The following is a 26,157-nucleotide window of genomic DNA, read 5'->3' on the forward strand; positions in this document are numbered from 1 at the left end:
CAAATAATGGTGATTCATAAAAAAAAAAAAAAAAACAGCTTATCATCTTTGGTGTCCAGGCTGCCAGTCTGAGAGGGAAAAGCTTGGCCTTTGGACCTGGGAGGTGGCAGTTGTGTGTCAGCCCTGGCACTGACCACGTGGCCCATGTCGCTGATGGCCCCGAGCCTCAATGTCTGCAAAGTCAGGGGATGGCCGTGGACTTGTCTGGCAGTCCTGAGGCCGAGCGCCTGTCTCCACGGGAGTCCTCACGGGTGTCACCCCTTTCCTCATTTGACAACTGGGGAGCGATTTCTGGTAAGAGATGAGCAGGTGGAGCCGTTAGCTGGTGGCTCAATTCTTTCCGGAAGGCCGGACGAGACTTCCCTGGGTCCCATGCCAGTCAGTGCCCTCATTTGTCGTGACGGTGCTGCCAGAGGCCCATCCTGCAGCCCCGCCACCCACCCGAGGAAGCTGCTCAGACCGGAGGTGCCCCACACCCCGCGGAAGGAGACCCTGGGGAGGGGGTGGCTGCTGAGATGGCGCCGATAAACTTGTCGCTCGTCCTGTGAAGCTTCTCTCAGGGCTTCGTGTGGGCGTTTTCCTCGTAGAGAAAATTCAGATGTCCTTTCGTTGATGTAAGAGCAGAGTCCATTGTCTCCTCCCTCCACGCGGCACCGTGGCTGGTGTGAGAACTTTCCCGAAGAAAAGCCTGCAGCCCCTGGCGCTGGCCAGACCCCAGAGACCAGTGTGACGTGGCGCAGGGCAGACCTGGGCAGGCGTTTGAATTCGTGTGTTGTCTCCTGGCGTAACAATAGTAGCCAGCACGGAGGGTGGCTGGGGTTAAACCCACAGTGCCTGAAAAGCTCCCGGCGCTGAGCAAGCGCACGGTAGGATAAGTGGAGGCGCCGCCCTTTGGAGCACGAAGAACGTGCATGAATGGAAGGGAAACAGAAACAAGTGAAGAGACTCTCTGCCTTTGGGTAACATTGGGATTCTCACCACGCTTGAAAAGCCAGCTTGCTAATTGCCTTTCATCTTTGCATCTGGCCTAATTGTTGAGCTTTGGTGTTGAGAAGGGGCACACGTGTCTCGGGCAGGACTCTGCGCTGGGAGCAGGGGGTCTTCCACTCTCCTGCGGCAGGGCCTGGGCTCCCGCAGCTGGGCACTGGAGAGCTTCCCACAGTCGTATCTGAAGCCTCCAGAAAACCTGGAACTGTCCTGCGGTGAGGGTGGAGTGTCAGGAGTGGAGCCGAGTCCTGCCGTTGTTGTAATCGGGGCTGGGGGTGATGTTGTAGCACCCACATCCCGTATCTGAGTGCTCCTTGAGTCTGGCTACTCTGCTTCCCATCCAGCTCCCTGCTGATGTGCCTGGGAGGCAGCAGATGACGACTCAAGTGCTTGGACCTCTGCCACCCACATGGGAGACCAGGATGGAGTTCCTGGCTCTTGGCTCAGCGTGACCCAGCCGTGGCTGTTGCAGCCATTTAGGGGTTAGAACCATCAGATGCAAGATTCTTCTGTCTGTCACTATGCCTTTCAAATAAATAAGTGAGTAATTTCTTTGTGAAAAATAAGCCAGAAAATTGTTAGCATCGGCTTTTTAAAAGCATAATGAAAGATAAATTGGAGCAGAGTGCCGGATGACGACAGTGGCAACGATTTACAACTTTTAAAGCCTTTGTGGGACACAGATGTTCAGGTTACAGCATAACCTATTTATAGAAACACTCATCAAAGGCGCCAGCAAGCCTGCTTCTCAAAGAGAGAGAGAGGCAATTAACCAGAGACCTGCCTGCGCTGGGCTGTGCAATCCACTCCTGGAAGGGTGCGCGAGCCAGTGGAAGCCAAGTGGGGCTTCCCGGCCCTGGGCAGAGGGTAGCAAGGTGGAGCTCAGGGCCAGGCTCAGGGATTTTCCTGAGAGCTCCCCGGAGAGCAGGCCGGAGAGATTGCACTGGGCCCTAATGGAGTTAGCTTTGGGAGTCCTTGTTCTCTCTGGAGCTGGCCCTTTGGGGTTTCCATTCCCATTCATCTCTGCCTTGCAAGGTCTCGGAACAATGCACAAGCAAACGCAGCTAGGAAGGAGGGGCCTTGCAGCAGCAGCTCTGCGATTCATTTCTCCACCAGTGGATGTGCCTGAGACGTATTGCAGAAGGGGCATTCAGGGCTGACTGTGTGAGAAGCAAAGCACAAGGGGTTAGAAAGACAGGCTGAAGCTCCTGGAGCCTGGCGTTGGCCTGGCCCTGCCCTGGCCAATACAGCCTTTTGGGAGAGTGAACCAACAGACAGAAGCTCTCTCTCTCTCTCTCTGTCTCTCCCTCTCTCTCTCTCTCTAATTTTGACTTTCAAATAAATAAGATAAATCTTAAAAAAAAAAAAAGTCATGGAAAAATAGAATGCAAATGTGATGCATTTTACAAAACATTCTGCTAGATGTCGGTGGGGGAGGGGGCGGAGACCAAAAGAGAAAAACAAGCTCAGACCTTGGCTTTGAGGAACTTAGAACCTTGATGGAGAAGACAGGAAAACTATGAGACAGGCATCTAGGCTGGAAACTTCAGTACATGGTTGGGGGCTGGTGGGAGTCAGGTTTCTCAGAGTTGGAGTGGGGGGCTATTGGTGGGCTAGAGAAGGCTGTTAGGACCCATGTGGAGTGGGAGGCATTCGTGCACCAGATGGAGAAGTGTTTATGGATTTCCCCATGTACACAGGTTACTGTGCACACTTACAGCTCCTGGCCACGTCAACTGAGACGACTCAGAAACAATCACACCCCAGTAGGGGCAAGGTCACGTAGCACCCGGATCTTGTTTTCAAATATTACGAAAAGCCAGGACTCCCCTGAGAAATGACTGATTTTTAAGATCAGAGCTGGGAATAGACCAGAGGAGTCCATAGCATCTTTTTTTTTTCAGCTTTTTAAAAAAATATATTTATTTATGTATTTGAAAGTCAGACTTACACAGAGAGAGGGAGAGACAGAGAGAGTTTTCATGCACTGGTTCACTCCCCAGGTGACCACAATGACCGAGGCTGAGTCAGACCAAAACCAGGGGCCAAGAGCTTCATCTGGGTCTCCCACGTGGGTAGCAGGGGCCCAAACACTTGGGCTGTCTTGTACTGCTTTTCACAGGCCATTAGCAGGGAGCTGGATCAGAAGTGGAGCAACCAGGACACAGACTAGTGCCCATATGGGATGCTGGCATCCCAAGTAGCAACTTAACCCTCTATGCCACAACACTAGGCCTTTTTTCAACTTTTTTTAAAAAATGTTTATTTATTTATTTAAAAGGCAGAGTGGCAGAGGGAGAGAGAGAAAGACAAGGAGAGGGAGAGGGAGAAGAAGAGAGAGAGAGAGGTATCTTCTATTCACTGGTTTAGTCCACAAATGCCCACAATGTCTGGGGATGGGCCAGGCTGAAGTCAAGAGCCAGGAACTCCCACATGGGTGGCAGGGGCCCACGTATTTGGGCCATCATGTGCTGTTTTCCCAGGTGCATTAGCAAGGAGCTGGATCAGAAGTGGAGCAGCCAGGATTTGAACCGGCACTCCCACATGGGCTTAACTAGCTGCCCCACAACACCAGCCCCCTGCACTTCGTCACTGTGATAAAAGCCACATAGCCTACCATTTACCATCGCCACCATTTCAAGTGCACAGTTCAGTGGCATTAAATGCACTCCTGATGTTCTGCAACCATCACCACCGTCCACCTGCACACTCTTCACCTTGCAAAACTGAAATCCAGTCCCCGTTACACAGTAACTCCCCAAATTCCCTCCCACCAGCCCCTGGCCACCACCACTCTTCTGCCTGCCTGTGTGATTCTGTCCATGCTAAGTACCTCATGGGGGTGGATGCATAGACCACTTGTCTTTTGTGCCTTGGCTTCTATCACTTAGCCTGACGCCTTCCAGGCTCATCCACGTTGTGGTGCACGTCAGAATCTCCTTCCTTTGTGACGCTTGGAGCATCTTGCAGTGCCAGAAGGCTCAGGGAGGGCTCAGATGAACCTGCCTTGGTAGGCGTATGTGGAACTGTCACGGAGGTCGATGGAAGGAGCTCCTGACAGCCTTAGCCGGAACAGCTGGAGCAACGGCAGAGGGTCGTATTCCACCAGAACCCGAAGCAGATAGCCCATGAGCTCATGCTGATATCAATAACTGATCATGAGCGAATCTCCCACAAAGAAAACTTCCAGGTGATTTGCGCTGGGGCCGAATTCCCTGTTCCTGAAATGGGGGCTGTACCTAGTGACTCCCTTCCGGCCACACAGCACGTGAAGGAGGGGCAAAAAGTAGCTTCACAACCGGGAGGCCCTCAGGGGCGACACGGGTGCGATGGGTCGTGGTAACAACAGGTACCTGATCTGGATGAGCTGAGACAATGGCACTTCACCTCTCTGGCCATCCTCCTCTACACCTTTAGCCCCCAGGTGAGCATGAGACAAACATCTGGCAAACTGCAGGTGAGGGCCATTTGATGAAACACCTGCCCAAATGCTTCTCAAAGCCATCGTCGGGTGAGTGTGGATGCAGTGGAGAAGTAGCTGCTGGGGATGGCCCCACCCCCTGTTGGAGCACCTGTTTCGTGTTCCGTCTCCTCTCGAGGCCCCACTAATGCCCACCCTGGGGGGCAGCAGATGATGGCTCAGGTACCAGGGCCCCTGTCACCTGTGTGGGAGACCAGCATGGAGTTCCAAGCTCCCCGGCTGAAGCTTGGCCCAGACCTGGCTGTTGCAGGCATTTGGGGAGTGAATCTGCAGACGGAAGATCTCTCTGTGTCTCTCTGCCTTTCAAATAAAAAAGAAAACTTTTTTAAAAAGCTATCATTGTTGCCAAAAATAAAGAAAATTTGAGAATCTAGCACAGCCAAGAGGAGTCTGAGGAGGCAGGATGATTAATGTGGGAGATTAGGTAGAACTAAAGAAATCAGAATAACATCTGGACTTTAGTCAATAAAGTATCAACACTGGCTCACTAGCGGTGCCGGTGGTGGGGTGGCAGGGGGCTCTGGCCTAGCGATGTGATGTTCCTGTTAAAGAGACCTTTTTAGAAATGAAATGTGTCCTCAGAAAGATGGGGAGAAGAGCTCCCTGCCAGTCAGAGGGAGCAGAGTGGGCAGGGGACACGAGGAAGGGCACAGACCCTGAAGGGACAGGACGCGGTGCGCAGTCCTGCCCCACTCTCGCTCACCACTGATGGAGTTCTCCTTTCTTCCCCAGCCCTGAGCTGCCCCGGCTCTGCGTCTGCACCTGCGGCATGTGCTAGCCTCAGGGCCACCACCTCTGACTCGGGGGACCCCAGGAACGTTGGACCCAGAGTAGCCAGCTCTGCCCTGGCCCCTCCTCCGTCCCAGTATGGCCCTGGACTGCACGGAAGTGAGTGTCCTGACAGCGGGGCCCTGTTGTGTCTCCGTGCCAGGCTCCTAAGGGCATTCACTCAACTTTCACGCCATGAATGCTTCAGGATTCAGAGCCACAGGACTCCAAATGCCACCAAACACGTCGCGAGAAGGTGCCTCCCTCTGTACCTCCACCAGGCCTTCTCATGACCTCAAGGTGGTCCCTGGTGGGCGCAAGGACCCTAGTGTCTCTCTCACTCTTGCCCATCTCTGCACGTGACCAAGGACACCAAGGACAGGCTGAGGCAGCACGTGGGTCTAGCAAGACTGATCGCATTGCTTTGACCTAGAATGACCCTCATTTACAGCAAGGCAGCCAGGCTTGTCGCTCATAACAGCAACGCAGTTTCCTTAAATTTGTTTTAAATTTTAATACAATTTCAGACACAGAGAAAAGTTGCCAAGATAATAAAAGAATTCCTGGATGCTCCTCACCGAGGTTTCCCATGTGATAATGTTCTCTTTCCCCCAAACTGCTACCCATCTACCACCCCCACCTGCCTACACACACACACACACACCACACACACACACACCACACACACACCACACACACACACACCACACACACATACATACCACACCACACCACACGCACACACCACACCACACACACCACACCACACACACACCACACACATACACCACACCACACACACACACCACACCACACACACACACCACACACACACACACACCGCACCACACACACACACCACACACACACACACCACACCACACACACACACCACACACACACCACACACACCACACACACACACCACACACACACCACACACACACACCCCCCACACATACCACAAGCAGATCAGTTTTTTCTGAGCCATTTACAAGTCTGCTGCCTTCTACCCCTAAACATGTCGGGCTCCATTCGTTGCAGAGCACGGATCTTCTCTCACCCAATAAAGCGCACTTTCCAGCGTGAGGGAGTCAGCACGCGTGGACTACTGCCGCCGCCTCACACCTCAGTCCCACTGCTCCCCCTGTCCCCCGGGCATCCGTCAGTGCCTCACGCTCAGTGCCCCAGGCGTGCCTCACGCTCCTGTCTCGGGCTCCTTTCCCGTGGAACGGGTCCTGAGTCTGTATTTTGTGACATTGGCATTTTTGAAAAGTCCCTGCAAGAGAGTGTGTAAAATGTCTGAAGGTTCCTTTCCCAATAAATGTGAAGTGTGACAGGGTGAGGAATGCTGCTTTAAATCCGTTTCACTCTACCCCTGGGTCTCCATCCCATCAGTGTGGTTGGGGACACTGGGGACACTGGGCTGAGGACTGGGGATAAAGTGGTGACACACAGGTCAGCGTGCTCACCCTCTGGGGCCAGTGCTGGGTCCTGTCCTGGCTGCCAGTGAGGGCTAGGGTCGAAGGCACGCTTCTAGGTGGGTGCATGGTGCGTGCAGATCCCAGTGTGGGTCAGCAAAAAAAGAGGGGGGAGGGGCATCGAGTCCAGGAACGGAGCAGGAAGCCTGGCCCAGCTGGAGCAAGACTCGAGCATGGGCAGCCCACGAGGTGAGGCTGCTGGAGCCAGAACGGGGAGGGGATCCCAGGGACTTCAGGGGGCAGTGGCCAGAGTTCGTGCTGCTGTCGTCACCCCCGTTCTCCTCAGGGCTCCCCAGAGCCAGTGGGAGGAAGGGTGCTCGACATTAGCAGGTGACCTGGCTGGCCACTCATGGCCCTGCACCAGCTATCCTCAGGGTAGGTGGCCTGGGGACAGAAGCCATCTGGGTGGCTTCATCTGACCCTAGACCCCAGAGCGTTGGTTCCTTCCTGTCTGAGGGTGAGGGTGGGCTGAGCTGGGGGTCCTTCCCAGAGACAGACCCCTCTGTTGGGGCCGCTGTTTGCCTCTAACGGGGGCTCAGCCTCTCCTGCACGTGCAGGTTGCCCCCGCCTACCTCTCAGGTTGCCAAGAAGGTAGGAGGAATGAGGGCAAGAGTAGGGAGTGGACTTTCAAAACTGAGGCACTGGCCACAGAGAAGAGGGGAGAAGAGGGTGGCGGGCAGTCACGTGACCCAGAGCAGCGCCGGGTCTCAGCCATGCAGACATGTTGGGGGTGACAGAGCCCTCTTTACATTAGAGTCTCAGACAAGAGCAGCCTCCCTCTGCCTCAGTGCCGGACTGGGGGGCAGAGCCGGGCCCAGGCCGGGGAGGCTGTGAGAGGGCCGCTGCCGTCTCCAGGGAGAAGTACCGGGTGGCCTGGAGGCCAGAGGAGGAACGTGACTGTGAGTGTGTGGACTGGGTCATTTTTCTCTCTGCTGTGCAGGAGAGTGGAGGGGAGGCAAGGGTGGCCTAGCCTGGCATCAGGGGTGGCAGGGAAGGCAGGGTACCCCCAGGCAGCCGAGCGGGGTGAGCTGCTCACCCAGAAGGAAAATGAATCTCATGGTCCCGGGGGACCACTCCTTGCCTGCCCTTGCACTGTGGGTGGCCCACGGCAGGAGCTGGAGGGAGGCGGGCCTGGGGAAAGGGGGCCAGGAAGAGGCTGGGGTCTTTGGGCTGGGGGATCATGACCCTCCCTCAGCCCCCAGCCCAACCCTCTTGCTCCGGATCTTTGTAGCTTTCCATTTTCTTTCTTTTCCCCCAACGTCCTAGCCTGGTGGCCTTGAACTAGTTCCATGATTTCTTGGGACTTCACGTCTCTTTCGTGGAAGTCCGTGGAGATTAAGAGGCCCTGTGGCCCTGGGTGGGGGTGGGGTGGCGGGCCGGAGCCCCGTGGTGGCTTCGGGGCAGGGTAAGCGGTGTTGCCTGGCTCTGCTGCCTCTCCTGCAGTCTGGTCCCGTCCTGCTGTTCCCCGCCCCGTCTTCCTCTTTCCCTCTGCCTCATTGCCCCCTGCCCGTTGTCTTCCTCTGTTGCTATTTCGGTCCTTCCTCGATGATAGGGGTGAGCCTCTTTTCATCTCCGGATGCCTGAACCTCGTCAAACTGGTAAACAGCTGAAGGATGTGGCGGGAGATGAACTTTCCATTGAGGCGGCTTTGAACTTGTCCCTTCCTTGTTGGGTCTCCCCTGCTCCTCCTGCTGTGGAGACTCCAGCCCATCTGCGAGGAGCCAGGACGCGGCCCCCACAGCCACAGGGTCCATGAGGGGCCACATGGGCTCCAACCCTATCTACCCATCTCCGGCCCTGCCGAGAGGGTCTCTTCCGGGGGGGACGGAAGTGGAAACCGCAGATGGGGGCGATAGGGAGGGATGGGGAGCTAAGCAGCAGGTGTACCTGGCAGGCCAGGTCTCCAGTGGGGAAGGCTGGGGACCACCAGGCAGTGCCCGGCCAGTGAAGGGAGGCCCAAGGCTGTGCTCTCCGGGGGTGGCCTGGGAGCCTCGGAGCCCTGTCCCTGGACCCTGGGGGGGTGGGTCATCCTGCCAGAACCCTGCCCTGGCCTCCTCCCCTCTGTCCCTGCAGCCCTCTGGAGGATGCAGAGTGGGTGTGGCGCTCCCGGGGCAGGAAGATCAACAGGCAGGGACAGGAGCCTTTGGTGTGGACTTCAGCACCCTGGGGAGGCCTCGGGGAGAGGCAGCCAAGGCCCGGCCACACTGTGAGGTGCTGATGGTCCTGGGAAAAGCCCTGAACCTTCCTGAGCCCGTTTCTTCCTCCTGAGTAAGACGGGCAATGCTAGTGCCTCCTGGGGCTGTGATGCACCCAGAACAGGGCCGCCCGGGGGGAGCCGAGTACTTGGGAATGGAAGCTGACGTCATCAGTGTCACTGCCGTCATCATCACCGTGCCCGGAGGCTGCTGGGCTGCAAAGTCCTCTTCCAGGTCTGCGTTCGCTTTGCAAACCCCAGAGTCCTGCTCCACGCCCAGTCACAGGACTGTGGCCACCTGTCTTTCTAGAGCAGCCTTGGCGCCAGTGCACCCCCTGCCTTAGAAACTGCTCCGACTCCCCAGTGCCCTAGGACAAGGACCAACCCCCCGCCCCACCCCAGCTTCAGGCAGCAAGCATCACACTTGTCACCAGTAAGAATGCCCTTCGCTCTCTGTCCAGCCAACTCCTGCACATGCTTCAAAGGCCCATTCTATTGTCCCCTCTTTGTCATCCTTTCCCCCAACAAACCCTGGCAGAGTCAGTGGCGTCTTCACCTCTCCCTGCGCAGCTTGTGTGAGTCCCACAGGAAGTGGGGGTTACGGAGGGGCAGCGTGTGGGGAGAAGCTATACTGTCTTGGGAATGTTCTCTGGAATCCCGTAAGAAGTGAAATGAACCAGGCGCCTAGGCTCGAAGACAGAAGACGCTCTCTGTATGAGAAGGGAGGTGCACAGCAGGTGGAATTCGCGTCCGAGCAACACTTTTACTTGCAGTGGGGCAGGACAGGATGGATGAGGTCTTAATGACATGAATTTATGTGGCAGGAGTTTCAAACAATGTAAAAATATTCCTCAAAGCTGGCACTGTGGCAGAGTGGGTAAAGCCGCTGCCTGCAGGGCTGGCATCCCATATGGTCACCGGTTTGAGTCCCAGCTACTCCACTTTCAATCTAGCTCTCTCCTATGACCTGGAAAAACAGTGGGAGATGGCCCAAGTGCTCGGGCCCTGGCACCCACCTGGGAGTTACACCTGGGAGTTACGGAAGAAGCTCCTGGGTTCAGATTGGCCTAGCTCCGACTGTTGCAGCCATTTGGGGAGTGAACCAATGGATGGAAGACTCCCTCTCTCTGTCTCTCTCTGTCTTTCTGTCTCTCTCTCTCTCTGCCTTTGCCTCTTTGTAACGCTGTCTTTTAAATAAATAAATAAATCTTTAAGAACAAATATTCCCCATTTAAAAGAAAGACTAAGAAAAGAAGGGGCGAGGCAGGCTTTTGGTGCAGCAATTAAGCTGCCGCTTGGGTCACCTACATTCTGTGCAGAAGTGCCTGGATCTGCTTTGGGGGCCAGCTTGCTGCTCATGCGCACTCTGAGAGGCTGCAGGTGATGGCTCACGTGCCTGAGTCCCTGCTGCCCACGCGGGACAACCTGATTCAGTTCCAAGCTCTTGGCTTCCGTCTGGCCCAGCACTGGCTGTTCTGGGCATTTGGCTTGTGAACCAGTGGAGAGCAGCCCTGTATCTCTGTCCATTTTAAATAAAGTAGATGCATAATTTAAAATTTCTGAAAGCAAGGGGGGAAGGAAGAAAGGGAGGAAGGGAGGGAGGGAAGGAAAGAGGGAAGGAGGAGAGCGCCCCCTTGGGAAGGCGCCTGGGTCTGAGCCTTATCTGCCCCAGCCCTGGCGGGTCTGTCTCTGTGAAAAGTGTGACTATTTAATAACCCAAATGCCACCCAGTGTGGCAAGATGCCCACATGGTGAATGGTCTTGGAGTCCGAGGGGACAGGCACGGGCTCCCGCCTCTCTCCTGGGTGTTCGTCACGGAGGGCGTTGGTGGGTTCATGGGGGGTTTTCTGTCCTGGTTGCTGCTGAACAGATGCGCTCCACTTCACGTGGGCTACAGGCACCCGTGATCTGGCCCCTCTATGCAGGGCGGTGGTTTCACACTGGAGCTTTGGTGTTGTGTGCCACGACACGCTGTGTGGCTTCTGGCTAGTCGCTTAACCTCTCTGGGCCTTAATTTTATTTAAAGATCAGGAAGGATAACACCATCTCAGCGTGCCCGTGTGAGGATTATGTGAAATAACATCTGCCTGCCACCCAGGAAATGCTGCTCACCATTATCGCCATCAGCACCGCCCACCCACGGCTGTGCACCGCAGGGCAGAGCTCCAGAGACTGCAATCTCCCCAAAGGCCAGGGCCGGGTCTCACTCCCCCTGCCCCTGTGCCCGGCACAGAGCCTGGCTCTGAATGGGTGCCCAGGCCGTGACTGGTTCACATCTCTGCACACAGCTGGTGCCTGGGCTGATCCCAAAGCCGGGCGGGGCTTCTGGAGTCGCAGGGACAGGAATGGGTCTCCCCCACCCTGGGGGAGCACCATGGTTGTCGCCTCATATTTGAATCCCAGTGCCGTCACCTTTCAGGGCTGTGACCTTGGGCAATGACCTCTTTGGGGCTCAGTTTGCTGGTCCACAAGGTGGTTTTGGCGTGAGACTCGACTCTTCCTTAGACAGCGGTGCAGTTCCTTGCTGGGTCTCGCTGGGGCCGTTCCACCGACTTGACCCCACCCGAGGACACGCCCACTCATCCCACTCAGCGCAGCACTGCCTCCAGGAAGCCTTCCGACAGCCTCCCCTGCTAGCCCCCACCCCACCGCCGCCCTGCGCCTCATCCCCAGCGGCCCCTCCCCCACAGTTTCTGGAGTCAGGATCCAGCTGCCGCGTCCACTTGACTAACCCAAAGCCTTCTGGGAGACTTCAGGGGGAGGGCCTCTGTGACCAGCTCCCGTCACCTTCCCTGGGCCGTATGGTCATCTCTGGACATCAGGCAGGCTGCCCGGGGCTAGGGGAGGGCAGGACGGCGTGTCCTGGGCTTTTGCTTGTCAGAGGCAAGGGCCGAGCAGGGGCAGGGGTGGGGCTGGAGGGGGCAGCTCCTCCGGGCTGGAGAGTTGAAAGGACTCAGAAAGTGTCACCCTCTCTGGGACTGCACTACTAGCTCCCTGACCTGGCACTTGATCTTTCTGACCCCAAGCGTCGGTGACCTCACTCTTAAAGCGACAGTGGCATAGACGAACCCACGCCCCTCCCCAGCACTGCGTGAGCAGCGGGGTCCTTCTCTTCCCCAGTCCTTCCCGGCTCGGAGAGATCTCTGCCTGCAGTCATTAACCTACCAACGAGGGAGCGTTCCTCGCCAAGCCTTGACCCCTCCCCACCACCTCCTAGGTGCCCCCCACTGCCACGCCCACTCTCCAGGCAACCTTATGGCAAGGGCTCAGAGACGCTGAGTGTCTTGTCTGAGGCCACACAGCCAGGATGGAGGGAGCTGGGAGGTGAAGGTCCAATGTCCATCAAAAAAGACTTTCATAGATGACACACCCCCCCACAACCCTCCTGGGGGCGGTCCTGGGAGCGTGCCCCACCCACCCCAGCAGTGGCTCCTCCCCTAGGAATCCCCCGCAGACCCTGGAGGAAGGAGCTCAGAAGGGCCGAGGAGGGCCCCACCACCAACGCGAGGCAACCACATCCTGTGACGGTTGCCCTGGGGAGCTTTTTCTCCACCCCTGGGACAGGTGAACAGAAAACAGGCCCCGCCCTGCCCCAGAGGGTGGGCACCCAGAACCCACCTCCCCCTCCACCCCGATCCCAGGAGGGCTGGGAGACACCTGACCCTGCAGGCAGGCAGAGCTGGGCGCCGGCCATTGCAGCGGGCTTGAAATCCCAGCTCCTGGGCGGGCAGAGGCCCGGAGGAAAGGCCCGGATTCCTCCATGTGAGTCCACGCCGCGGCCCCCTCCCTCTCTGCTGCTGCTGGGCTGGACAGAAAGCCCCTCCGCACTTGTCCTGTCTTGGAAGCTGTTTGGGGCCCAGGCGGGAGCTCATCCAGCGCAGCAACCCCGGCCCACATGAGAACATGCACACACGCACGTACACACACGTGCACACACACACAGAACAGGCCCTGGCCACAGCCCGCCTGGACCTTCCCCCACTTGACAATGCCTGTGGCTCTCCACGCGTCAGTCTCTGTGAGTGATCAACCACTCACAAAGCAACTCCACGACACTGGGGTTGGGGGTCATGGGGACAGGCAGAGGTCGGCCCATCCGTCTCCACTCCCCTTGCCCCTCACTTAGTGGGACAGCCATCAGGCGTGTCTCCCAGAGCCCGCAGCAGGACGGAGCCCCAGTGGCCCAAGGTCACAGCCGGCTTACCAGCTCCTGTCCTGTCTTCCCTCCCCCACTCTTCCTCATTTTCTCACCGGTGCTCCCTGGGACCGCTTCTCAAACAAAGGACTTGAGCTCAACTGCTTGTCCCATCTCATGCTGAGGGAACCCAAGGCACGCCTCACACACACAGGCACACAGGTGTGACTTGCACGCACACACACTTGCACTCATAGCCTGGGTTCGATGACAATTCAAGGACTTGTTACTCCACGTCCTGGTTTCATTCAGCAATTCAGTTTAATCTCAGGATATTCAGGATGGAAATCCTCGGGCCTCCCTGGGACGCAGCTCTCCATGCGGCCCTGTGTACTCCCACGTTCACCCAGGAGCAGCCCCGTCAATGCAGGGAGACCCAGGGGACCAGTGCAGCCCCAGGGCTGCTCTCTGGCAGATGTCTCTGTCCTTCCTGTCCCCTACAGGGCCTGGGCCCCCGACCCTGAGGCCTATGGGGGCTCTGGGCTGGGATAATCTTTGTAAACTGTAGGAAGCTTAAAATAAGGATTGGCCGTCCGGGATCATCCCCAGGGAACAGGCCTGTGGATTCAGAAGGTCCCTAGAGACAAGACTGCCCTCAGGCCCCAGCTCCTGCGTGGGGGCCTGCAGTCACCCTGCTCGCTGTCAGCGGCCTGTGCCCAGATGCCGTTGGCACCCTGGACAAAGACCTGGACCAGCGTCCCCCCAGGACCCCCTCCAGAGTGACACCAGCCAGCAGCCCGGAGCACACGGCTGCCCTTCTAGGGACCTCTGGGCGCTGAGCTGTCTGAGACTCGGGGACTCAGAGCACGGGACAGCGAGGGCGGGAAGGGGCCTAGGCATCGTCCCCTGGAGCCCCCAGCAGCTGCGGGAGGCGGCCCGGACTCTGCACGCTCATGCCTGAGCCACGGCTTGCGGGGCCTCCCCACCCTGGGCTGCCTTGAGAATTCCCTTCCTGCTCTCTGGGGCCGGGGGTGGGTAGGAGGGTGGGTGTCTCAGCCCTGCGGGACTTGGGTTGGGAGGGCAGGGCAGGGCAGGAGTAGGCAGAGCAGGAGGCCAGCGCTGGAGAGCCACTCAGGAGCCTGGGCCGGACCCAGTCTAGGCTGCTCCGATGTCGTCATAGTCGTCCTCCGAGGTGGAGTCAGCCTGGGGGCTGGGGGGCTCTGCGGGGGGGCCGGGAGGCTCAGGTCAGCAGGAGGCCCAGTCACAGCCCCTGCTGCCCCAGGGGACAGAGCAGAGCAGGTCTGAGTCCCCCTCCCCTCCCCTGGTGTGCTGTGTGAAAACCCCTTGCCCACTGCCAAGGCCTCGCCTGGCTGGCTCAGGTCCCCGCGCTGGCATAGGGTGCCCGGTGGATGACAGTGCTGGGAGCTCCCCTGCTGCCACAACCTCCCAAAGGGGCCAACCAGCTGCTTCTGCTTGCATGCCTTCACGAACGGGGAACTCACTCCCTCTCAAAGCAACGTCTGACTATTTCTCCATCCAGTCCACGCTCATTTTCCTCACCTCCTCTTACGCTTGCTTTGTTTTAAAAACAAACCCTCCCTTCTCTGTTCCCGTTCCTGTCTCTGTTTTTGCCCTGAGCTGATGCATCCAGTGGATCCAGAGCTTCCCCACTCCTCCACACCCCAGTCCGTCCCCGCCCCCCCCCCCCCCCCCCGCCCTTGGCACCTGGACACCCAAACTGCTCCACTGGAGGTGGCTGGGGTGGCGGCTGGAAGTTCTGGTACCACTCCCCGGACGAGGTGCTGGAGCTGTCGTCAGCCAGGGGTCCTGCTGGAGACCCATGGGGCCAGTCAGCCTCTGCCCGAGCCGGGAGGCCCTCGCCACTCAGGGCAGCCCAGGCCTGGGCTTCACAAAGTAAGAAGTGGCACCCAGAGAGGGTGGCAGACTTGCCCCAGGTGCCACAGCCAGGGGCCGCAGGGCTGGGACTAGAACCCTGAACTCAGCCTGGTTCCCACCAGGCTGGGGTGCATCAGGATGGAGCAGCTTACCCGGGCAAGCCGCCTGGGGGCCCGCCAGCTCCAGGTTCGGGGGCTGCTCCAGGAGCGGACTCCTCTCTGAAGGAAAGCCCTGGAGGCTCCAGGGCGGGGGCTTGCTGCTGGGGCTGTTGCAGTAGTCCTCCCCGGAGGAGGTGCTGGACTCGCTCTGGCTCCTGTGCTGATGCTGAGGGCCCAGGGAGGGGGCGTCTGCGATGGGGTTGGCAGCTGGGATGGAGGAGGTATGCAGCTCTTCAAGTCCTGAGGAAACAGGAAGCAATGCAGCAAGAGGGCTTCCAGTCAGACTCTGGGAAGAACTTGCTGTCTACAGGGACAGTTCACGTCGGGGAGGACCCATCGCGGGTGGTGGCTGCTGTGTGTCTCCAGGGGAGCTGAGCTGGAGACAAAGCTGTCACCTTGTCTCCCTTCCCAGCCTGACTCACCTTCCTCTAGTGGGGGCATCTGGAACCTTCTCTGCTGGGCCTCGTCATCTGTGACCCGGTGCCGTTGGGAATCTGCAGGCAGAGCAGGCGGTGGGGAGGGCGAAGTCTCCGCCTCCTGGTCCCAGGAGCCCAGGGCAGGGGGACACCCCCAGAGGTAGAGGGGGCGTGGCCTTTCCCCCTCACCCAGGCAGACCCTGAACTTCAACCTGGGGCTGACTCCGGTTTACCCTGACACCAGCACGGGGTCAGGCTGCTTTGGGCTGGGAACCCTGGTGCCCTGCACCCCAGCTGAACCTCTTGAGACCTAAGGACCTAGCAAGAGGCCTGGCGTCTCTCCCTGTGCACTGGCAGCTCAGGGCAAGCAAAGCGCTCATGCCTGCCCCTCCAAGGAGATTTGCGCAGGGGGTCTAGGATCATCGCATCACAGCCTCTGTGGCTCCTTCGAGTTTGAGAATCAGAGAGACGGAGATTCCTAGAGTCGGCAGGATCTGAGGGTCCAGGATGTTGGCGTCAGCCCCAGCCTGTGCTGGACACCGAGCTGCCCAGGGCACGGTTTGTCTTCCTGGTGGCACGGGAGTGGGGCTGATGCCGGCAGCCCCAGCGTCCTGTCTTTCCTGCTGTCTGGGACGTGGATGGGGTTGTGGTGGGGGGCCAATGGGGGGTGTATGTGAGCCACTCCAGATCACGTGGACAAAGCTCCAGGCATTCCAGGGGTGTTTGCCACACACATCCTGACGTACACAGTGGGTGTGGGAGAGGATAGAGAATTGGTTCCACAATAGGTGTGGGGTTCTCTGGCCTGCTCCAGCCTCCCAGCACTGCCCAGGCCCCCACTGGAAGCTTCATCTTCCCTCTGCCTACCCCCGGCAGGTGGAGGGATGAGGCGCACAGGTCCGAGCTGTGTAACAGTGGGGAGCAGAGGTGGGTGGGAGGTGCGTGGGGAGGTCCACATGGGACACAGAGGTGTGGCTGCACAAGAAACCATCCTAGACCATCCCAACTGTCTCTTGCATGGATCCCTCATATCTTAAGAAACTTAAGTGTTTAGGAAGTGGGCCCAGTGGGTGGGCCTTCAGCTATTAGGGGCGTGTCTTTGGAAGGCACCTCCCCCCAGAGGGCTCTAAAACCCTGAGTTGGGGTGAGGAGGCCAGGGTTACAGTGCAGCAGGTTAAGCCGCCACTTGGGATACTGGCACAGCATCCCATGGCTGCTCCACTTCTGATCCAGCTTCCTGCTAATGCACTTGGAAAGGCGGTGGATGATGGCCCACACGTGGCTGCTGTGGTCATTTGGGGAGTAAACCACTGGATGGAAGATCTCTCTCTTCTCTGCCTCTTACTCTCTCTTTGTAATTTTGCCTTTCAAATAAATAAATGAATGAATCTTAAAAACAAAACCAGTGAGTCTTGCAGACTCAGGAAGGCAGCAATGATGGCTCAAGACTTGGATCCCTGCCACCCACACGGGAGACCACGATGGAATTCCTGGCTCCTGGCTTTGGTCTGGTCCTAACTGACCAGTTGCAGAAACATGGGGAGTGAACCAGCAGATGGGAGCTCTCTCTCTCTCTCTCTCTCTCTCTCTCTCTCTGCTTTTCAAATTGAAAAGAAAAAAAGAGGCCCAAGGTAGGCCCAACCATTCTCCCTCTGCTCCTGTTGTTACCATTCTCCAGCCTCACCTGGTGGTTCAACCATGGGGCCTGCCTGATCTTGGACTGTGAACCCCCACAACTGTGAGCCAGAAAAAGCTTCTTTCCTTCCCAGGGAACTTCACCAGGCATTCTGTTACAGTACAGAAAAGCTGGCTCATGCAGGCCATCAGACCCTACCTGGCCGGAAACAAGATAGGGGTCAGAGTGGAAACACATCGAGACATGGAGCTGGCTCCTGGGTCACAGAGAACTTTGAAACTTCAGTGCCAGCCCATTTTCAGCCAATGCAGTAGGTGACAAGGGGGATTCTGCCTACACCCTGCAGGGGTCCCAGGTGGGACTTGTGATGGGGGCAGTTGAGTCCTGGGGAGCCCGGCCCAGGCACTCACTGTAGAAGGTGGTCAGGGCCACGGGAGGCTGGGCGCTGAAGTCATAGTGCTCATAGTCTGAGTCCGAGCTGGAATCTGAATCCTCGGCAGGCTGGGCCCGGACCTGGATGGGCAGCTTGGGAACTGGGGAGAGAGGAGAGGAGGGGAATATGGCAAAGTGGAGGACAGAAAGGTGTAGGGAGAGGTGGAGGGGGGGGTGGGGACAGCAGACAGGGCAGGAGAGCACCAGGTAGCCCGACTTGTGCAGGACCATCCAGTGTGGGTTTTCCTAGCTCGCCTCATCCATTCTAAACAGCTTAACAAGAGCCATTTCTTTATTTACTTAGCAAACACTTCTTGGGCCATTCTCTATGCGCCAGGCACTATCTGGTCCCATCTGACCTTCACTCACTCTGTGAAGTAGGTTCATTCTTATCCCCACTTTACAGCCGAGGTCCACGGAGGTTCTCACCTTGCCCAGAGAGGCAGGTGGCCCGGCTCTAAACCCCTAGACCCTTCCGTGACTTCGTGGTGTGTGGCCTTGTTCAGGATGCTCTATTCCTATTCTCTTCTCAAATATACAGATACTGAGTGCAAAGAATATGTGTAAAATCTGGCCGAGTTCTGCATTGGTTTTCACGTCTTTGGACTCTTTGATAAAGGTGATTAAATATATTCATAATACAAGCTGAATAAACTCCAACTCTTAGGCATGACTTCCAAGAGCTTTTAGTTCTTATATTATAAGAGATGGTTGGCTGGCACCGCGGCTCAATAGGCTAATCCTCCGCCTTGTGGCGCCGGCACACCGGGTTCTAGTCCCAGTCGGGGCACCGATCCTGTCCCGGTTGCCCCTCTTCCAGGCCAGCTCTCTGCTGTGGCCAGGGAGTGCAGTGGAGGATGGCCCAAGTTCTTGGGCCCTGCACCCCATGGGAGACCAGGAGAAGCACCTGGCTCCTGCCATCGGATCAGCACGGTGCGCCGGCCGCAGCGCGCCTACTGCGGCGGCCATTGGAGGGTGATCCAATGGAAAAAAGGAAGACCTTTCTCTCTCTCTCACTGTCCACTCTGCCTGTCAAAAAAAAAAAAAAAAAAAGAGAGAGAGAGAGATGGATGACTGACCCAGTTTCTTTTTAACTTGGAAAATATGAACTAAAACTATGTTCCATGAACAGAATGGGTAGCTTTCCATGAGAACCAAGATCCACAATGCCCTTGGCCTGTATTTGTGGGGACCTCACAAGCCCAGGGTCCAGGGGTGATTGAATTTGGAGGTCATCTGTCCATCAAGCTCAAGAGGGACTTGGCTGCCCCAGGTCCCAGAGCCGGCAGGGGTCTCACCTCCGGGGGGCTGGCACTGCTCTGACCTAAGCAGAACGCCTACCCTTGCTGTCCTCCCCACCCCCCCTCACCCAGGGTAGGGGACGTCCTACCTTCTTCTTTGGGGATGGTGATGGGGACCGCTTTGTAGCTATTGGTCCCTGCTGGGATGGTGGTGGGCAGGTGCTGGTGGTTCATGGTAACAGGGAGGGCTGAAGGAGGGGAGGCAGAGAGTCTACAGGTCATCGTTTTGCCCTGCCCAGTCTACCTTGGCTGCTGTCATCCAGCCACCTGCTTCCTCACTCCCAACACACACACACACACACACAGACACCGGCTGCTCTTCCTGTGGGACCCATATCATTGGGTCCGCCTCTGCTGGCCGTGCAGGGAAAGTCCTTCCCATCACTTTGGGTGTTCCCCGGGGCTGAGGGGTGTTGCTGGATCATGCCACTCCTGCTGGGATTCCTCAGGGACTCACATTGCCTGGGGAGGGCTGCACCCAGCATCTGCGGCCTCCCGTCCCTGTGCCTTCCCGGTGCCTCGCCAAACCCTGCACTTACCATATTTTCCTTTGATTCTCAAGAGGATGAAGGCTATGGAGATGAGAGAGGCAAGGAGGAGAACTCCCAGGACAATGCAGGGGATGAGGAGTGCCAGCTCCCGGGATTCCTTGTCCTCCATTTTCACTGTCACAGAAGGTTCTGGAAACAAGAACCTCAATTTAGAGAGAAAGAAAAATGGACAGAATTCTCACTTTTCTTTCTGATTTGCCATTCTCTTTAGAGCCGAATCCCTTCCCTTTTTAACTTATTCTCTCCTTTTCTTTAAAAAGATTTCCACATCTGCTTTTGGGTACCTGGAATACAGCAGGTGCTCAATAAATGCATATCTAGTGAAAGGGTGATTGCTTGAAACTTCCCCATGGCTATAAGCCCAGGGACCTCTGCTAGCCCTTCAATACTTGGTCTCTGTTCTACAGCCAATTATTGAGCACCGACTGTGTGCCGGGCACTCACCCTGGAAACACAACTATGATAGCAGTAGCAGGGGCCTCAGGGGCAGACAAGCAGTGTGGGAGACACCTGCTGATGGGTCGTTTCACAGGGGCTTGGGGACCTGAGGCCTTCAAGGGGCGTCTTGCTCTCCACAGATGAGGAACACGGCCAATGTTCCAGCGAAGGTGACCCTGAGCCACCCTGGCTGTGAAGCCACCGTCAGGAGGGTGGGTCTCCGGTCTGTGCCAAGACCCTCCTCCCTACCACACAAACCCTCCATGGGGGAGGGAGTGTGGCCTCCCCACCCTGCAGCCCCTGCTCTGCTGTGACAACGCACTGGCCTCGCAGCCTCACCCCTGCTTGGAAGACCCACATCCACCTGGCTCGGTGCGGAGGCCCTGCCGTGTGCAGATCACAGGGACAGGAACAGGAGGGGTTAGCCCTTCCCCCTGGCTGCCGTCTTCCTGTTCTCAGTTTCTCCTCTCCTTTCCCTACGCATGGTGGGAAGATGGATTTGGCTAAGGGAAGCAGGAATAAGGAAGAGGATAGGTGATGGGGTTACAGACAGCCCAGTGAGTGTGGGCTCTGCGGGGCTGGGCCGAGGCAGGGCTTCGTCGACCAAGGGCTGGGAGGCCAGGTCCCTCTTTGATGTCCTGGAAGGGTGAGGCTCCCCATCCCAACCTCAGCAAGGGACAGTGTTCAAGGCTTGCCTGTGGATCTAGGCAGGAGCCCACCCTACAACCTGTGCAGTTGCCTGGGGTTTAGTCCCTCTCTGTGCCCTCCTCACTCTGTCCCCAAGCCTGGCCCTCCCCCCTCTGGAGTGGCTGAGACAGGTGAGAGGGAGTCAGGAGGCAGGGCAAAGGAGCTGGGGCTAGCACCATGGCTGTGCCAGGGCTATGAGGAACTCTGTGCCTGGATCAGATAACCCAAAAATCTGCCACAACGCTAGGATCATCATCCCCATTTTATAGCTGAGAAATTGGAGGCCCAGAGAGGTTCACGGGTGCCCACGATCACACAGCTAGCAAGAGACACAACGAGGACACAGCCCCAGGAATCTGCCTTGATGCTGGCAGATGAGCAAATGTGGGTCTGGAGGTAAAGCCTTGGGTGCTAACTCTGGCCAAGCCCTGCTGGCTGTCAGTTCTGCCCCAGGTCTCAGGAGCAAAGGGCAGGGAATAGTGGCTGAAGTGCACGAGGCCCAGGGCCCAGAAACACCGGCTGGTCCCCAGGAGCCGGCGGCAGCCCAGGGCCATCCAGCCTCTCTCCAGCCTATAGGAACCCACAGGAGAACGGGAAAGGAGATGTCTGCCTGGGCAGAGAGGGAAGCAGCACAAAGAGCCCAGGGAGTCCGCTGGCTGGGGCTTGGCCTGGGGCTGGGAGCCATCGTCCACCCCAGACAGGCACACACACAGCACACAGCAAGCTTGCACATGCACACAGCCCCTGTGTGCCAGAGCGACTATACCCCCGGCCTCACTCACCTACAGAGGCCGGCTGGACACTCGCAGGGACTTCGGGAGTGGACAGATTGTGCAAACTCCGGGAACCTGTAGAAAGCACCGCCCCTTCACTGAGCACCTGCTGTGTGCTGGGCCTCGTGCTGGACACCGAACAAGGCAGACCCGTGAGCCGGAGCTGGGACACAGAGCTAAGGAGTCTCTCCTTTCCCAGCCCTCTCAGAAAGGAGGAGGTCAGGGGTTCAATGCTGGGAGGGTCTTTGGTTAGAAAAAGAGGCTAACAGAAGAATTACCCTCATTTCTGTATCATCTGCTACAGACCACAAATCCCTTTGCTGGTTGGGCTTTGGTTTTATTCAGCTATTGTCTTCATTATCATAATGAGCATCCCCATTTGACAAGCACGCTTACAGAGAGATGAGCTTACAAAGTCTCTCAGCAGATGTTGACTGGTTTCCTAGGTACCCTGGGAGGTGCCTCGCACCAGCATGCACATGTTCAGGAAACTAATGCCTGGGGTAGGGGGGCAGGGCTGTGTGAAGCCACCCAGCTCGTCCAAGGCAGGGCTGGAACTCATGGCCAGGTATCTGCACTCCACAGGGATGCCAACACACCACGTGTCTTCGGGTCTAACTCACTTCTTCACTCTTTGACACCTCTGAAGTGGGGAAAATGCCCTCGATGGAAAGGTTGGCTGGCATCTGAGGAGTTCACTTTGCCAGCATCTGTTTTCCTTTATGCTTTGTGCAATACTAGTGGTGTGATTACCGTCAGTGCCATGCAGTAGAACCCAAATCATAGGGGGCAGGGGACCCAGCTGCAGCAAGTGCCCCTGAGTGCTTGGCAATGCCTGGCCACGATGAGGGTCCCCGAAGCTGCCGCTGCTGCTATTATCAGTGTCTCTTAATTCTATTTGTACTGTGATCACCAGCCCTGGGATGGCAAACTGACATCACCTCCTGAGCCGATTCCAGAGAGCGGAGACCACTTCTTAGCATACTACACTGCCTTCGGCAATATTTGATTTGTGACTCGGCCTGAGTTGAGCATCTATAGCAAAGATCGCCTTGATTCCTCAGCTCAGCACAGCAAAGGCCAAGATTCCTTTCATGTTGATCGATTCCAGCAGAGCCCTTGGGCTGCAAGCTTAGGACAGATTCAGGTGAAATTCCTGGGTCAACTCAGGAGGTAGAGAGGGGTGGATGGGGGTCGAGATACCTGAGCAGAGGACCCTGGCGGCGTGGGACTGGCTGCAGAGGTTGGAGTTGTTGAATCGCCAGGAGCAGCTGGAGAGGGTGGGCTCCCCTCCCTTGCATGAGTAGTACATCCTGCCCGAGAGCGAGTGCGGCAGCCCCCTGGGCCTGTCCACAAGGGTTCCGCAGCCCAAGGCCCGGCACAGCACGCTGGCTTCCGGTGAGTACCACTCACTGTCACACACCGTGCTCCACACCCCTCGGAAATGCACTTCCACCTGCCCCTCGCAGCGGTCAGCGCCTCCAGTCAGGCGCCAGGACTGGTGCTCTGTGGGGAGGAGAGGGAGGTCCTTTGTGGCCACGTTCCCTCACACCCCGGTACAGCACCCACACAGAGACCACTGCAGCCGATCGGTCCCCAGCCCTCACGTGGTCTCCCTCCTGCATCTGTATCCTCCCATCTGTTCTGGCTGACCCTAGATCCCGGCTGCTCAGTGTGTGGTTCAATGACCAGCAGCATCAGCAGGACCTGGGACCTTATTAAAGATGCAGAACACGGAGCCTTGCTCAGACCTGCAGAATCAGAATCTGCCTTAATACCCACTTCCCCCTGAGTCTCGTGGGACAAGAGCCTGGATGGCCTAATGGCTTTGGTCTCCTCTTGCAGTTGGAAACCAGGGGAGACTCCCTCTTGGAAAAAGGCTCACCTCCAGCGTCTCCTCCGTCAGCAGGTGGACAGGCTTACCCCTCCTGGATTATGTGCCCCCTCTAAACTCCACCCGACTTCCTTGGAGCATCCACTACTTCTTGCCCCTGAATTATGACACCCCCCCCCCCCCAGGTCTCATCTCGCTGTCCCGGCTGCGATCATCCAAGGGCAGGGATGGTCTCTGCAGCACCAACCCCAGGCCGAGCACCCAACAGGTGGAGAAGTGTTGGCGGCTGAGACACTTGGGCCAGCCTCCCACTGACCTGAGCACACGACGCCCGCGTCCTCCTTGTGGCCGCAATAGTGCTCTCCTGGCGTCCCCGGGCAGTCCCACAGATAGGTCTCGTCGCCGGAGCAATTCACCTGGTCGCGGTGGATGGGCCCTTGGCCAGGAGCGAAGTGCAGGCCGGGTAGGGCCTGGACTGCCCAGCCGCAGCCCAGTTGCCGGCACACCACGTGGGCGTCCTCCAGGTCCCAGGTGTCATCGCACACCGACCCCCACCTGCCGTACTCCAGCATCTCCACGCGCCCTGCACAGGGGCTGCCGCCGTCCACCAAGCGCAGCGCACGGTGCTCTGGGGGAGGGAGGACTTTGTGGGGGGCGGAGCGGGAGCCAGGGGGTCTGCGGGAGAGTTGTGGGCGAGGCGGGAAAGGCCCTCCGGCGGAGGTCGGAGCAGGTTGGGGCAGCGGGCAAGTGGGCTGGGCCAGAGACCAGGGGGCGGGGCCTGGGGAGCTGGGCTGCTGGCCAAAGGAGTTGCTGCGCTGAGCGCCCCAGGACCCCAGGACGTCTGGGGGAGGGGCGGAGGAGGGGGGCGGGACGGGCGGGTCCACCTAGTAGGGGCCAGATCGGAGGAAGTGCTCGGATCTGGCACTGACCGGACGCTGCAGCCCTCCTGCGTGGGCACCACCGGTGTTTGCCCTGGGGAAGGGGGCATGGAAGAGTGGAGAGCCGGGATGGGGACCCGAGCGAGAAGCCGAGGCTGCAGGGGTGCTCCGTACCTGCACAGGTGACCTGGGCCGGCCTCCCGTCGCTGCTGCACGCCTGGTTCACCACCTCGCAGAGCCGCCACTCGGCGCCGGAGCACTGGACGACCGGCAGAGTGGCGTTCGCAGTCCGGCTGGAGTTTCCCGCGGCAGGTCTCGGGGGCAGCTCCGGGGTAGACGGGGCCGGTTGCACAGCCGCCTCTGCCCCGCCACAGCCCAGCACGCGGCACGCGGCCTCGGCAGCGCGGCCATCCCACAGCGCCCCGCACGCGGCCTTCCAGGCCGCGCCGAGCCGGACCTCCACGGTCCCGCTGCAGCGGCTGCTCCCGTTCACCAAGCGGAGCCCTGGAAGTGCAGGACACGAGCTGAGATCGACGGAATCCGACTGTGCCTATCGCAGGCGTGGTCGCCTGGACTGCCACCCCTGATCCCTGCCCAGCTACTGGGAGCCTCAGCTTTCCAGTCTGCAACATGGGGCCACTTTAGGGCCTGATCCGGTGGTTCTCCTTAGAGTCAGGAGGAGGTGGGGCTCAGCAGGGACCCTAGAGATGAGGGCGAGTTAGGCTTAGGGCAACAGAGGACCAGAGATCCTGTCCCCATAAGCTGGCCCCCTCCCCTTGTCCCTATCTCCAGGGCAGAGTTCTGGGCTCAGGGGCCCTGGTTCAGGGGCTGCCTCTGGGGCTCTGGGGGTCCTGTCCTGGGGGCTTCCACAGTGTTGCGGACAGACGTGGGGTTGGCCGTGGGCTCGAAGGTGGGCTCCTCCCTTCTCCAGGATCCCTCCTGGGGAGCCATCCTCCATTTTTGCATGGGACTGGGCCTCCAGCACTAGCTTGCAGCTTTGCACAGAGTAGGCAAGTTCTTAATGAACCTCTGTTGAGTAAATGAAGAGTGGTCTGGTGGCGTCTGTCATGCCACCAAGAGCTCTTCAGCTGGTTCTCCACAAATCCCTTGAAACTGCTCTGTGGAAACCTTGCCCACGTGTGTGTGACCTCTCGGTGGTCTCTCAGATATGTGGCTTTTGAGAGTGGACCTATAATGGCAAAGCTTTGACCGTCAAGGGGGAAAGAAGCATTGCCTGGGGTCAGGGAGCCTCCCGGGTGCCTGAAAGGTCCCTTCCCTCCTCGAGCAGCTCGGTTTCCGGGAGCTAACCTGGGAAGCCCCAGAGCAGTGGTTGGCTCACCTAGCTCCAAGGGCTTGCTCTGTGTGCGGCTGGCGTCGGGCTGGCCAGACGGGGCTGGAGAAGGACCTGAAATGAACCAGGAGCAGCCGTGGTGGGTGAGTGAGGCCAGATGTGCAGAGAGGGCGTGGGATAGCCAGAAGCACAGGGGGCACGTGCTGGAGCCCACCATGGCCATGTCCTGGAGGCCTTTGGAAGGACATGGTCCTTGACCTTGGCCGCACTGCTGTGTCCTCTGCTTTATCTAGGAACCACATACACATCTCAGAAATCAAAACAGAGCAGGGAGGAATGACAGTGGTCATTGAGGCAGGCCCACCTCCTGACCGGGTGACCATGGATGGGTGGCTTAGCCCCTCTCTTCCTGCCTGTTCCAGTTTATTGTCTGCGACACTTGGGAAAACGCTGTGAGATTGAAATGAGACAATACCTGTAAAACACTTGTCATACGGAAGAAGCTCAAAAACGGGAGTGGTTTAGGAGCAACTTTTTTTGGAGGACTTGTTCTGAGACATCTCTGCCCGGCTTGAGGCTAATTGGCACATGGCAGACTGAGTTCACTAAGGGTCAAGTCCTTGCACATGCTAACCCAAGTGCAATATATGGCACACACAGTGAGGCAGGTGTTAGCACTCCCATTCTACAGAGCGGGAAAGGCAGGTCTAAATAGTACATTGCTTGCCCATGCCAGACAACATCCGTTTGTCCCTGCAGAGTCGCCGTCCACTCTGCCCCATGAGTTTGAGCCATTCGGATGAAATCCTCATAGGCCTTT

The 26,157-nt window shown here is 57.9% G+C and overlaps 1 protein-coding gene across 1 annotated transcript; it reads right to left on the reverse strand.

Annotated features, from left to right (window-relative positions):
• Positions 1–14,201: 14,201 nt before the first annotated feature.
• CD6 (CD6 molecule) lies at positions 14,202–25,585 on the reverse strand. The gene is made up of 13 exons (XM_062197389.1): positions 25,552–25,585; positions 25,386–25,451; positions 24,221–24,550; positions 23,485–23,796; positions 22,538–22,840; positions 21,344–21,409; positions 19,425–19,565; positions 18,975–19,073; positions 17,563–17,685; positions 15,523–15,594; positions 15,095–15,340; positions 14,770–14,873; positions 14,202–14,264 (listed from the first exon to the last, which is right to left on the reverse strand). The coding sequence occupies exons 1-13, from the start codon at positions 25,583–25,585 to the stop codon at positions 14,202–14,204; spliced, it is 1,959 nt and encodes a 652-aa protein (XP_062053373.1).
• Between the last annotated feature and the right edge of the window lie 572 nt (positions 25,586–26,157).

This window comes from Lepus europaeus, chromosome 7 (assembly GCF_033115175.1).
Source record: "Lepus europaeus isolate LE1 chromosome 7, mLepTim1.pri, whole genome shotgun sequence".
Lineage (NCBI taxonomy): Eukaryota > Metazoa > Chordata > Mammalia > Lagomorpha > Leporidae > Lepus > Lepus europaeus.